Source organism: Dreissena polymorpha, chromosome 12 (assembly GCF_020536995.1).
Source record: "Dreissena polymorpha isolate Duluth1 chromosome 12, UMN_Dpol_1.0, whole genome shotgun sequence".
NCBI lineage: Eukaryota > Metazoa > Mollusca > Bivalvia > Myida > Dreissenidae > Dreissena > Dreissena polymorpha.
The window spans coordinates 65,906,999-65,922,112 of NC_068366.1; the positions used below are offsets into that span (position 1 = coordinate 65,906,999).

The following is a 15,114-nucleotide window of genomic DNA, read 5'->3' on the forward strand; positions in this document are numbered from 1 at the left end:
CAATGCCCCCTTTTGCGCCGCTTTGAAGATTTTTTTTTTTTTTTTTTGACCTTTGACCTTGAAGGATGACCTTGACCTTGAACTTCCACCACTCAAAATGTGCAGCTTCATGAGAATGCCGCTTTGAAATTATTTTTTTTTGACCTTTGACCTTGAAGGATGACCTTGACCTTAAAGGATGACCTTGACCTTCCACCACTCAAAATGTACAGCTTCATGATAACGCCGCTTTGATTTTTTTTTCTTTTACCTTGAAGGATGACCTTGACCTTGAACTTCCACCCCTCAAAATGTGCAGCATTATAATACCGCCGCTTTGAATTTTTTTTTTTTTTTTTTGACCTTTAACCTTGAAGGATGACCTTGACCTTAAACTTCCACCACTCAAAATGTGCAGCTTCATGAGATACACATGCATGCCAAATATCAAGTTGCTATCTTCAATAGTGAAAAAGTTATGGCCAATGTTAAAGTTTTTTTCGGACAGACAGACAGACTGACTGACATACTTACGGACAGTTCAACTGCTATATGCCACCCTACGGGGTTCATAATAATTACAACTTAGAAAGTAAAACATGACTACTGTTCCTTACTTCTGTCGTTTTGCCATCTGTGCCCTGACATGTGCCTCTACCTTGGTGGGGTCCTGAACAGCTTCAGAGCCCAGAACTCGCATCAAGTTTGCCATCCGCACTGCAACATGTATGGAGATAACATGTCATATGTAAATAGGTGATATGTTAAGTGCAAAACACAGTCATTTGAAAATGATAAGTCAATCGCCCTATCAATTGATATGTTGATTGTATAATGATTAGTCAATCACCCAATCATTTAATGTGTTAAGTATTAATTGTTCAATAATGATACACTGTAACTCCAATATAGTGCGGTCCGTTATAACGCTGTGTCCAATATAACGCGGTTGGTCCTTGGATTCCGTTTTTTCTCCAACCTTCCATTTCTGATTCAAATCCTTGTTATGCAACTTCATGTATTTTCAGAAAATTCAAAGAAGCCAGCGATCACAGCTTGATTGCTTTATCCGCCCGTTTAACTGATTTTAATCGATTAGAGGTTAAACGACACTCGACAGCTAACTGGTGTTAATCTGTTGTGTAATGTCAATAAAGGTGTGAAAACTCGCGAGTCCGTGTTTATTACATGTATTTCCTATCAGAGCGGTTCAGTGCGCTAATTTCAATAAGGCAAGTGCAAGCGGAATAATTATCAAATTAAAGTTATTTAAAACGATTACCTGTTTATGTTTTGTATTTATCGTGTATTGTATTTTATTGTATAAACTATGCCTGTGTAAGTGTGTTATCGTTTATTATATGCTACACATGCTTGATAAATAAAAATATCTTGTGTGTGTTTAATGTTTCAGTACATTTACGAAAAAGAAATTAAAAAATCCTGCGTTTGATTTACATGCTAACGCAGTGTAATGGTTAACAGAGATGCACTTAAATTTGTGCCCGTTATCAGAAAGTTCACAGAAAGCACGTTTTTTACATGCTGCGTATGACTCAATAAAATATTTCTTTGTACATGTATCGTATTGCATTCAATCTAAATTTAAATTCGCTCGTCCAATGAAAGCTGTGACCCATAATGCACTGTACTAATTTTTCTGAAAAATGGCGTAGGCATATGACTTTGTTTACGAAATTCGTAAACATATTTCTTGTCATAAATGTTTAACAATATTTTTGTAAGTGATGTTGTAATAATATTGGATTATCGGATAAATTAAAAATGTGCACATTAGAAAAGCGGTATGTATACTGTTATCGTTCGATTCGGTTTATATGCATGAATTTGCGGATGACAACACTGCATGACAAAACAAAGGACCTATATTATAGGCTATACTTTACCTGTTTTTATAACCCCCTTAAATAAATAAGCTCAAAACTTATAACGCTGTCCGTTTATAACGCTGTTGCGTGGCTTGGACCCCGTCATCCGCGTTATATTGGAGTTACAGTGTAAATCACCCTATCATTTGATGTGTTTAGTGCTCATTGGACAATGATTACTAAATCACCTTATCATACAATTATGATGATAAATCAATAAATGCTTTAAAATACTGCCTCAACCACGTCCCCTGCATCAGATACCTTTGGGTTCCAGTGGAGGCGCCAACCCCAGCCGTATTTTCTCCTGTATCTCTTTCTGGGCCTCTTGGCGGTTCTGTCTCCGCAGTTTCTTGCGCTCTGCAGCTGTGAGGAAAACTGGCATGATTGGCTCTTTCTCTGGCTCCGCTGAAATGAAACATCAAATTGATAAAGCAAAATTAAAAGATGTTTATTCCTGGTATAAAGCCATCTCTGACTCGAGCTTGCCGCAGTACTAATGAATACTCCCTCCCAAACACTTTCACCAGAAAAATCCTCATAAAAAAATAAGTATAACCACTATGGAAAAATTATTTTATACTTGTCATTCTTGAATTATTTCCAAACAGTAATACAAGTTTGAACAAGGGCTGTTTGTAAAACATGCATGCCCCCCATATGGGCTGTCAGTTGTAGTGGCAGCCATTGTGTGAATAAGTTTTTTTTGTCACTAAGACCTTGACCTTTGACCTAGTGACCTGAAAATTAATTGGGGTCATCTGCAAGTCATGATCAATGTACCTATGAAGTTTCATGATCCTAGGTGTAAGCATTCTTGAGTTATCATCCGGAAACCATTTTACTATTTCGAGTCACTGTGACCTTGACCTTTGACCTAGTGACCTGAAAATCAATAGGGGTCATCTGCCAGTCATGATCAATGTGCCTATGAAGTTTCATGATCCTAGGCGTAAGCATTCTTGAGTCATCATCCAGAAACCATTTTACTGTTTCGAGTCACTGTGACCTTGACCTTTGACCTAGTGACCTGAAAATCAATAGGGGTCATCTGCCAGTCATGATCAATGTACCTATGAAGTTTCATGATCCTAGGCCTAAGCATTCTTGAGTTATCATCCGGAAACCATTTTACTATTTCAAATCACTGTGACCTTGACCTTTGAACTAGTGACCTGAAAATCAATAGGGGTCATCTGCCAGTCATGATCAATGTACATATGAAGTTTCATGGTCCTAGGCCTAAGCATTCTTGAGTTATCATGCACACCATTTTCAGATCTGTTTACCCTAGTACCGATTGCTTCTCAGTAGTTTGGAGGGCATCTCTCAGTAGTTTTGGGCTGTTGTCAGTAGTTTTAACTTGTTCAATCATTTAGAGCATTAAAACAGCATGACTGGGTCACATATCAATTAAACGGTACATACAGCATTAGATGGATTTACTTTCTATTAATTTAATCTGTTTATCACGTTATACCGTTATTATTTAGTGGATGTGCACACTGCCCTTCTAAACAACACTTTAACAAAAGGTTTTACATTGTGCTCACTGCACTTGTAACAACAAATTACACATCTTTAAAAAATAACTAACTTTTACATACATGATACAATGTTTCACTCAACTTTAAAATGAACAAAAAACTGAATACAAATTAAAGAACCTGGGGTCTGATTAACCCATTACTAATTCTTCAGGGAATGAGTTAATTAGCACAAATACATGTTCATTATATATGATATATATGATCATGATACCACTGGCCTTAACATAACATCAAAATGCACATTCTTTCAATGATCTGTAGTATGCCCCTTTCAGTCTTTTGAGTGTGTCTCTGTTATGCTGAGCATTGGATGCCAAGTAGACCTGTGTTTAGTATGTTAGTCCCAGGATTGTCAGAGGATTGCCCTATCTCAGTGATAGTAGTTATCTTTTATAATTGTTGAAGAACTGTCTCAAATGATGAGTTGATGAGATAAAATTGACAATTCCTTTAACATGTGTCAATGGCCTTAACATAACATCAAAATGCACAATTCTTTCAATGATCTGTAGTATGCCCCTTTCAGTCTTTTGAGGGTGTCTCTGTTATGCTGAGCATTGGATGCCAAGTAGACCTGTGTTTAGTTTGTTAGTCCCAGGGTTGTCAGAGGATTGCCCTATCTCAGTGATAGTAATAATCTTTTATAATTGTTGAAGAACTGTCTCAAATGATGAGTTGATGAGATCAAATTGACAATTCCTTTAACATGTATCAGCTTTCTCTGATTGGAAACAAGTTCAACCCATTACCACTACATACGTTTTGACACCATTTTTTGAAAGCCATTAAGATACTAAATTAATTGGTACCAAAAAAGACTGGGTACGACATGCACATAGATGATAGAGATTGAAGCTGTAGTTTGTTTCATATAGCTTATTACCAATTGTAAAAAGAGCTGTACCTCATAAATAAACTTTATGCATGTTTTTCTTTAAATTATAACCTTCTTTGAGCGATTTCCAAATCGGGAAACATAACTTTCAGCGTTTTATTCAAGGTCTTCTGCGTTGATAGAGACAAGTTGTTCTCTGAAATTAACTCGCACATAATAACCTCCGCATTGGTGGTTTTCAAGTCTTACTCCAAGCTAGATCCTTGCATCATAGAGGAAATGTCTTTATTTGAAGATTTGATCTTCCAATTAATGTAGCTCTGCGAGTCAATGTGTCGATTGCTGTCCTTTTTTTTCTTCCATGAGCGCACGAATAATCAACGTTACATGTTGAACAGTGAACGTTTTTCCTTTTTAGGACGGACCGAGGCATGGCCAGTATTCTCTATAGTTTTCTTTGTACTTTCGAGAGTTTGTTTTAGCAACTCTTTGGAGTGTTAATCGACGTCTGATTCTGTACCACGCCGTTTGAAAGAACTCGCCATGTTTAAAATGCAAACATCCGGGTCACTGATATTATGCATTGTCCCCGGGAGGCTTGAATTTAACCAATCTCTTGCACGACGGTTACATTACATTCACCTCTGTGTTGGGCTCAGAACGGACTATTGTTATGAAAGCGTCTCATTCATGTCATGATCATACCAAGCGTTCATCATTGAGGTTACAGTATACTAAACAATCTCTTGCACGACGGTTACATTGCATTCACTGCATTAAAGAAAACCATCTCATTCCATGATATCTTATATCAGTCTTAATTCATTATTATAAAATTGATATGGTTTTTTGATGTTAAGAAACCAACATACATGCACACGTCGAAGCAATTCCTAACGTCACTCAATAAACATTATGTTCAATTATTTACATATGTAAAGTGCGTGGAATGATTCACTCTGCGTAAATGGGCAATAAAATAGTTCCAAAGAGTTGCATTAAAACTCGCAAGTTTTTGCACAATTTATCGTACATTAAAAAGACATATTTCTTAATTTAATGCATGCGATCTTAAATATCCATTCAAATATACATTGAATGCGTTTGTTCGGTTTTAGCTATTTTATAGACAAAATGGCGAGCTGAGCCTTTCGCAGAGTTGTATGTGAGAGCAAGGAACGACAACTCTGCGTGGAGATTGGAATTTAACATTTCTTACTACGCAAGCGCCAAAATGATTATGATTGATGAATTACCGACAATGACCGAATATAAGCGAAAGTACGATTAAAAACCGAAATTTGACCATTTTGAGCGACGGATCCGTAGTTTTTCAGTACAAATCCGTATTGCGTAGTTTAGCCAAAGAATCCGTAGTAACTACGGCGAATCCGTAGAAGTAAACAGGTCTGCATTTTACTATTTTGAGTCACTGTGACCTTGACCTTTGACTTAGTGACCTGAAAATCAATAGGGGTCATCTGACAGTCATGATCAATGTACCTATGAAGTTTCATGATCCTAGGCCTAAGCGTTCTTTAGTTATCATCCGGAAACCATCTGGTGGACAGACGGACCGACATGTGCAAAACAATATACCCCCTTATCTTCGAAGGGGGGCATAAAAAGCTTTAAATACTATTGCTTTTTGCACAAAAAATATTGACTTCCAAAGTGAAATAAGTTTGACAGTAACTAATGTATGTGTATTTTTGCTTAATCCACACATAATACTTTTTGTATTATTCATAAAAAATATACTCTGATATTTACTAAACAAACCCTTATGTTTATCTTTATAAAAAAACATGGTATTCAACAAACAATCATATAAAATCAGCCAGTTGTACAATATGGAAAGAAAGATCAACAGGATTCCAATACCCACCCGGTGGTTTCATCTGTATGGGATGTTCCACAAGGTGTGTTATTCCCTCCAGTCTGGCCCGCAGTTCCTCCCCCAGACCCACATCAGTATACCTGACACAGAAACATATTCATGCGCTGTAAAATATTTGTAAAATTTACTTTCAATACCAGCAAATCATTGCGTTTTGTTTTATTGATTAAACTATTTCAACATAAGTCAAATGAGTTTGTGAGTTTTAAAACATGAACCTGGTGATGTTTGTGATTATTGATGCATGGAAATTAAAGGGAGTTGTTAATATATGTTGGCATGTTTTGAAGACGTGTGTCATTAAATGTTTTAAATTGATAAATGTAAGAATAAATTTAAACAGAGAAAAAAAAGCAATCGACACTGGGGCTAAAAACATTGACCCCTGAAGTAAATGTTTAATGCTGAGACCACTTCGCCATCCTTGCTAATTAGGTGTGAAGTTTATTTTATACTTTATATAAGCATTCCTCATACTGTCACAAAATAGAACGATAACACCAGAACTGTCCAAATTTTTCAATTGTTTGGCATTTGTAACGCTTTATAATTTTCAGGTTTTCAAATCATTTATGAATAAAATGGAAATTTAAGAGTGTGGTTAATTTTAGGTACATGTATTACTGTTTCCTTGCAAATATCAGAACTAAAACGAAAATTTGCAAATCTGAAACAATTTTTGTTTCAATTGTGTCCCTTTAATCCATTGACAATAGCTTGGATGAAGTCTACACTTCATGTCAAATCCCAGATCCCTGTTCTGTAAAGCAGAAAACTAACAAAGATGCCCCAATGACATATGTTTGGACACAGGATACAATATTACATAAGTCTGTATTTGACCTATGTCCTGTTTGACCTTCGCCTCTGAGCTACAGACACAAGTGTGCATGAACATGTTATCTCCACACAGTTGCCATTTTTGAAAATATTTTAAGATTGTCCTGAAAATTAATAATGATGGTAAATCCTGGACAAGTCGTATATGCACATATTTGACCTTTGGCTTCTAAGTAAGACCTTAAGCCAGAGCTACAGATAAGCTGCGTATTTGCGTAAATACGCAATAAAAAATAGGTGGATACGCAATTTTTTCAAAATCTGTGCGTACCGGTACGCAAAACAAATCGCCGATACCCAATTCGAGCCGCCTTCTATGCGTAATGAAAAATCACGTTTTGTTTTGGCCGTTTTGAATCGAGTCTTAATCGACAAGCGCTTGTTTTTATCTGGTAACGTATTTACCAATCGTTTAGATGATAATAAATGCGAGTCAAACAAAATGGCGTCTCGAGGCAGACGAAAAGTTGCGCAAAAAAATACAAAAACATTTAGATTCCTTTGTCGTGGTAAATTAATCTAAATATAAAACAATTGCAATGGGCATAGTTGATGACTATAATGAATTTTGTTTGAGGCATTTTCGGTCAAAATACACTATATTATACTACCACAATACCGTTCCAAACCCCTATGATGGGGTGTGTTGGGTTTCTAAAACAAAAGTACTGGCCCATATTATTGGAACAAAAACAAGTAGAAACACATTCGATGAGTGGGTTGAGAAATTCCATTGTCTTCAGATTGTTAAATCTGATAGCAGAAAGATGGAACAACCTATACTGCGATTGAATACATAACAGTGACTTTATGTAGGTTCGGTTTTGAGAAGCTGAATTCACGTTTTATTGCAAATACCCAATTCACTTGTTTGTTTTGGTACAAATACCCAATTATTTTTTATATGAGCGGGCATCATACTTTTGGATACCAAATCTCGTTTTCCATTACCCAATTCATTCTTATTTTGAAGGGTATTACCCAATTACCCCAAAAAGCTTATCTGTAGCTCTGCCTTAAGCTTTCAGCAAACTATTAGGCTACACCATGTTGCATCTTTTTAAATTTTCTAATACAATAGTAAGTTAGAGTCAAGAAGTAATATATCTACATTGAACAATGGACCTGTCTGTAATTTTGTACTTCAAAATATTTTGTAATGCTTTTCGACTACAAAAGATAATTTATGTATAATTTTGAAGACTGTTCTTGATGGACATACTACATTTTCATCTATGCTGTAAAAAACAAAACAAATATCTAGCATCTGAAACACTAGTAAGTAGTTACAATAATTGATTTGCTTATACCAAACTTACGAGTTTACAGTCCTGACAATATAGCTGTCCCACCATTCTATCTCTGGGATTTCTCCAGCAGCCTACAACGTCAAAAAAAATAAATTATAACGAAAGACTAAATTTTTCTATCCACTTCTTAAAAACATGGCAATTATTGTATTCAAACAGCAGAAAATGATGCATGATAAAACAACAAAATGCATAATAATGTTATTAAACAACATGTTCTTAATATTGAAGAGTGATTGTTGAAAAGGAATTTTAATTCCATCTTCTACTAATGTTAATTCAATCAAAACTGTCAATTACTAATTAAGCCCAAATACCGAATTTTGGCCAAATCTAATGAACAGAAACATATACATATATATGAGTTATTACATTCTATAAAATGTAAGGCATACATGAAACAATCTTGTGTGTGTTTTTCAACAGAGAACAGAATATTGTATGAGATCTCTTCAGTACCAGTTCCTTCTTGGGAGCCAATGTTGCCAGTTTAGCTGCGGAGGCAATGCCTGTCTTCTTGGCAGCCTGGGAAATCTCGCTCTGCAGTCGATCCAGCTGGGCCTGGATGTCACAAAGAAACATGCAACAGAGTTCTTACATACTGTTAACAGCAAAACTCTTTAGAAGTCTCATAGAAACATACGACAGGGTTGTACAAACTATTACATGCAAAATAAACACAAGTATGGTGATTGAACTTGTAATCATTTCTGAATATTTCTGAACAATTCTATGGTAAACAATGTAAAAGTTACCTTTGTTCTTAATCTCTGAGCCAACTGTTCAAACTTGCCTTGCTCGTGGAAGCGGAAACCACGTTTTTGTCTCTGTGGCTGCTCAATGCTGGAAGGAACAAAACAATTTGACATCCACCATAAAAGGTTTCAATTTGATAATGAACAAGTTACTTTACAGCAACATTTTATTTGAAGCTGTGGACAAAAGGCTGCGGGCCTAGGGCAACAGTTCAAAATGTCCCCCGACACTAAGAGACCACAGTTTTCAATGTTTCACCTATGCCCACGATATAATTGTTTTAGTACCTAATGCATCATACATATATTATAGATCATTATAGAGAATATCATGACAGTGATATTCCACTGAATTGTATCACATACAACAGATTGTGTGACAGTATATTTTATCATCGCTCAGGGCCCTTAAAAAAGTTCAATCCAACCCAACGGAAATTTCAGACCTACCGTAGGTTTCCACGTAAAGCGCGCAGAGTTTTACCGCCAAAATTCAAATTAAAAAGCTGGTGCGCGCTATACATTGATACAGCGCTATCCTGGCTGCTAAATTGTTAAAAAAAATGTTGTGTAATCGTAAATAATCAAAATGGCCGCCATGTTTTTTTCCAGAAAACTACCACCCTATAATCGTACAGACTGATGGGCCATTGTCGAAACAACAAGAAGTCGCTACTGGTAGATATGAATGCGGTAGAAGAAGTTTTGGTCAAAAATACATTGATACAGCGCTATCCTGGCTGCTAAATTGGTAAAAAAATTGTTGTGTAATCGTAAATAATCAAAATGGCCGCCATGTTTTTTTCCAGAAAACTACCACCCTATAATCGTACAGACTGAGGGGCCATTGTCGAAACAACAAGAAGTCGCTACTGGTAGATATGAATGCGGTAGAAGAAGTTTTGGTCAAAAATAAATTTGTTTGAATAAACTTGCGGACATTTCTTTGTTTGTGTTTTTACACTTCTTTATTGATAAATTCCGATGGGGATTGTTGTCGACATTCCAGAGAGCAGGCAAGGGTAGGTGCGAACGAGGTCTTTTTTGCGGGTAACGCAATTTTTGAATGCTTAATTAAGCTTTCCAATGCCCCGGATTATTGGATTGTGCAATAGTAAAATGGCGGCCATTTTCGGTCCGATTTGGTGGATTTATTGTCTTTAAATATTTTTTTCTCCATTTTTGCATTTAAAAAACAGCCTGCGCGCTATACACGAGAGCGCACTATACGTGAAAACCTACGGTATGCCAATGCACATGTTATCATGACATCCTAACAACATGTAAATTCATATTTTAATTTAATTACCATGTTTTTCTATCAATTGAATCGGGAAAATTTCACCTTGAATTTCACCTGGTTAAGTGTATTCAATACTCAAAAATCTAATTGAATCGGATTATATATCCATATATATGACGGTATTTACCCAATACTGCATAGTGTTTGTTTTTGAAACAACTGATTTGGAGGCAGTAAACATTTCAAAGTGTTAACCAGTAAACATTGCACAGAGGGGCATGGTTAACAAATATATATTAAGTAAAATTTCAATCATATCTCAAGCTTTACTGTTCAGATATGTCCATACGACTTATTTTCGCAAGGTGCAGCTCATATTTATTGTGTCTGTCAGGCTGAGTTTCCTGAGAAGAACTGTTTACAAATCCAACTAGATCATCAATTTACAGATAGTTGCTTGACTTGACATACCCTTTCTGCTTAAGTCCGGCTCCAATAAAAAAACATGCAGAAAGGAAAAATAATACAAGACTGAATCTTTAGAAATTGTTGTAGCTTTCCAAATGATGAAATAATTTTAATATCTCTACTTGAAATTATAAGTAACAAGCCTCTTATGCTACATACAAACATCTTTAACGGAAATCCTACATGAAACAAAACGCCGCATTTCACAACTTTATCATGAACATACCTGACACGAGGGTCAAAGTATTTAGATGCACTGATCTCTTCTGGAGGTGCATCTATCAACCCTTTAAACTGTTCCCGTCTCTTGGCTCGAATGTTGGCCTGAACAAATGAGCATTATCAGTTATCAACTGCATCCATTGACCGGAGCTTGGGTTTTACAGAAAATTTGTATTGGGCTATCAGAAATTCCAAGCATAAGCCCTATGGGGCTAGGATCGTAAACCCAATATACTGGCGTTAGAGCCTTGCTTTAATAGCATCTTACATCTTCATGGCAATTTTAGCTAATAGTTTAATAAAATAAAAATTCAATACTTCAATTTATGCTTAGAATGTCACAAGTCCCTGCGCCATGTATTCATTTCAAATCACTGGTCTATATAACACTGTTCAAGGTTTGCACTGGGGTGAAACTTTTTTTAAAGCCTTTTAAGTGTAGACAATTTGAAATTGTAGGCAATGCAGTCATAAAGTACAAAATGTAAGCGTTGTTAAAGGTAACTTTTTCGAGATCATATGGCAATTAATTATATTAACATTTTACAAAACCCAAGCTTTTTTCAATTTTTTTATCTTTCTTAGAACTCCCAAAGATGCCATTTAAAACAGAGCAACTGAGACTATATTATATGCAAGCCCTCAAATGTATACCTTGAGAGTTGGAGCATAGTGGGTTAGAGTGACAGCCTGGCCAGTTTTAGCATCAATAGTCCGTCCTTCAGAGTCCAATATCAGGGGTGTGGGTCTGAAAATCATTGCATATACAAATACATAGGCTTGCAAAAAATGCGAAAATACATAGGCTTGCGATAATGAAAGAAATACAGAGGTTTATCATAAATGACACAAATACGTAACCTTACCACCAATGAAACAATTATGGTGGCTTACCATACATGAAACAAATACATAGCTTGTCATAACTGCTACACAAACATAGCATGCAATCAATTAATTTTCATTAACTATGTTTATATTCAAAATATGCAGGTTCTGTTATGCATGTAGTAAGATAGCTTATGAAAGAAAGTTTGTAGATAAAATTCAGATAAGAAGTGATATGCACTTACTGTGACATTGGCTGGGCTCTGCTGGAATAAAACAGGAATATTTTAAGTTATCAGTCTGCAGTGTACTACTAATTTCCTACAATTTCCAAGCAAATATTTTGATTTGTTTAAAAAATTGATATAAATGTGTTTTAACCTAAATATAATACTTTGCACTCATTTTGTGCTCAGTTCTTGGTCATTTACATTTGCCTAATTTTTATTTGAGAAATGAAAAATCAACAAACTCTGGCATAAGTTCGGTTTTACAGCAACTCAGCTTGGTATTATAATGCTATTTCCATGAATTGATATTAATGTCTACAAATACTGTGAAGTTGATTGTTGTTAATGACATGTAAGCTTCAGTTAACACACTCCAGTAAATCAGGAGTGTGATTTTGGAAAACCTTCAGGGAAGGAAATCCCTCCACTCAATACTGGGTTCGCAAGAACTGGTCAGTAAACAATACGTCATGTAAAGTTAAACCAGTTTTTATTGAGCAATTCTGGATGAAAAAGGATGAAAAAAAATCTGCTGAAAGCCTGGGATAAAGGGATAACAATAGATTTAAAAAAAGAGGTGATAAAATGACCTTTCCTTGAAATTGTGAAGGGTCAAAATGAAATGTCCATGTTTAAATTCGCAAGTCTAAAGTTTGTGTTTCTCTGCATTTGTGATAAAGGTTCTGCTTTTGTTTAAATAATGTGAGAAACTGTACACACAAAAATCATCAAATATCTTTTTTCTATGTTTATAAATTTTTATTAAGTTTTTTTAAGGTATACCATTGCAACATATGATGCATTGCAAGTTACTGGTTGGAGTCAAAAATATGTGATTTGGGGTCTATTGAACCTATTGCTACCTGTGTACTTCGGGTGGCAGTTTCACCTCTGGCACTTTCACAGGGGGCATGCCCTTCATGGGGGCAGGGAGCCCAGGCATACCGGCCATGCTGGCGAGCCGGGCCTGGATCTGAGCCTGCAACTCATTGGCACGCTGGGCCTTGTCCTTAGCATCCTCCATGTACTTCTGGGCCTGGATACAGACACAATTACAGAATTTTAACCATTGTGTAAAAGACCAAATAATGGCTTTACAATCTGCTATAAAAAGCCTGAGACTGAAAACAGACTTGATTGAGAATGGACAAAAGAAGTGTATTTATAATTCGGATAGTTGTCTTTTGAAATTTCTAGAAAATTCAGCCCTTTTGAAATGCCTCGAAATTTAAGCCTTTTGAAAGCCCTGGACAGTTTAGACATTTTAAAAGCCCTGGAAAGTTAATCCCTTTTAGACTCTAAAAAGTTAAGCACTTTTCCAACATACAAGAAGTGAAGCATCATCTAAACCAGCAGGGGACAAACTTTATTATACAATGCAGTCCTATATTTATGGCAAGCAACCAATTGCATTACATTGAGACGCAAAACAAATGCAATAGACATGAAACACATATAACAAACACACAAACATGAATACAAGTGGGGTCAACGCCATCAACAGTCAATATATAAAAGGTGGGGGGTTAAAAACAGCTCCAAACATCACACTTGGCCTAGATTTATTTATTTAAAATTAACTGCACATACAAACTAATCTTATAGCATCACAATTCAAATTAAATAGCAATAAAAAAGAGAGAATACTTTTCAATCAAATTACCATTAAAATACTCAATGGTTCAAATTACAAATAATGTGCTATATATGTACATCGCAAGCTATATCACGATCATGATCCATAGATCTGCAGTGTAGTTAAGTAAACAACTGATAGCTTAAAACATAGAATCATTATCATTTTACTGTAAACAATTCGGGGCGACAACAAAATAAGACTGTGCGACCTTATTTTGTACTCTGGTGGACCAGCAGGGCGACTTGCTTTTAGCAAAATTGTACGCTCCTGTATATGATACCCTTACGGGCATAAAAAAGACGCAACATCATATAGTTAAACATTCAGATAATCGAAATGAAATTCAGAGAAAAGCCGTAATAAGATTGTAAAAGGCAAAATTACAAAGCTTCGTTGTGTATGTTTATTTTAGCAACATAAAATCAAATACCTGGACACTTGAGCTATTTTAAAAGACCTGGACAGATATGCCCTTTTCTATTCATTGGAATTTTTTTTTTTAGACCCTAGAAAGTTGTCCCTCTTTAAATCACTGGAAAGTTAAACATTTCCTAGGCCTTTAACCTTTTAAGCATCTTAAAAGCTCAGTACATTTAAATTCTTTTGAAACCCCTGGCATGGTAAGCCACTATGAAAGCTCTAAAAAGTTTGGCAACTTTTCAAAACCCAGATAGTAAAGTTTATTTGAAAGCTCTGGAAAGTTAAGCTTTGAGTAGCTGAACCCTTGTAACAGCTTGAAAGTTTAGCCCTTTTAAAACCCTAGACAATTTTAGCCTATTTAAAAGCCCTAGAATGTAGAGCCCCTTTAAAATCAAAGGAAGTTTGGCCCTTAAAAGCCATGAAAAGTCGCACCGTTTGAAAGTCAGCCTTTCATGTTTGCTTGTGTACCTGAGTGGGTGGGGGTGCAGGTTTGCTAGTACCCATGATCTGTGCCTTACGCTCCTGGATCATCTTCTGGGCATTCTGCATCATCTCCTTGATCTGTAATACAAGTATTCAATGCCAACATACGAACAATCCATATGCCAAGATAGTAATGATTTAATTGCTAACTGAGTAATGTTAATTGGTCAAAAGAAGATTGTTCATTCGTCAACACAGCTATGGTTTAATGGTCAACAGAGTAATGATTTAATGTTCAATAAATTAATTACTTGATTGCAAAAATAGTATTGGTTAAATGACTGTCCCAATATTGACGGTTCAATTGTCTAGACAATAATAGTTTAATGTTCATAAAATTAATGGCTAAATGCCAACATAGTAATGGTTAAATGGCCAACTTACGCAATAGTTTAACGACCAATGTAGTAATGGTACATTTTCTAACATTCAATGGGTTTTTGAACACCCATGCTTTATTAACTTTAATGATGCGTTATTCATTAGCTTTCGTTGTTGTTTTGTTAATTTTTATTTCAAATAG

General features: G+C 35.7%; 2 protein-coding genes across 3 annotated transcripts in view; one reads left to right on the top strand and one right to left on the bottom strand.

Annotated features, from left to right (window-relative positions):
- The window catches only part of LOC127852243 (limbic system-associated membrane protein-like), a 471,770-nt gene that overhangs the window by 222,470 nt on the left and 234,186 nt on the right, over positions 1 to 15,114 (top strand). The gene's annotated exons all lie outside the window — the stretch shown is intronic.
- LOC127852238 (U4/U6 small nuclear ribonucleoprotein Prp3-like) overlaps positions 1 to 15,114 on the bottom strand; it is a 35,277-nt gene that overhangs the window by 6,731 nt on the left and 13,432 nt on the right. Inside the window, exons 5-15 of one of the 2 annotated variants that reach the window (XM_052386129.1) lie at positions 14,577 to 14,669; positions 12,913 to 13,085; positions 12,065 to 12,082; positions 11,646 to 11,739; positions 10,996 to 11,093; positions 9,059 to 9,146; positions 8,763 to 8,864; positions 8,313 to 8,374; positions 6,142 to 6,233; positions 2,133 to 2,276; positions 597 to 696 (exon numbers count right to left, since the gene is read on the bottom strand). In XM_052386129.1, the coding sequence (XP_052242089.1) occupies positions 597 to 696; positions 2,133 to 2,276; positions 6,142 to 6,233; positions 8,313 to 8,374; positions 8,763 to 8,864; positions 9,059 to 9,146; positions 10,996 to 11,093; positions 11,646 to 11,739; positions 12,065 to 12,082; positions 12,913 to 13,085; positions 14,577 to 14,669 (1,064 nt within the window). Of the gene's footprint in view, positions 1 to 596; positions 697 to 2,132; positions 2,277 to 6,141; positions 6,234 to 8,312; positions 8,375 to 8,762; positions 8,865 to 9,058; positions 9,147 to 10,995; positions 11,094 to 11,645; positions 11,740 to 12,064; positions 12,086 to 12,912; positions 13,086 to 14,576; positions 14,670 to 15,114 lie in introns of both variants that reach the window. The other variant, XM_052386128.1, reaches the window with a different exon arrangement.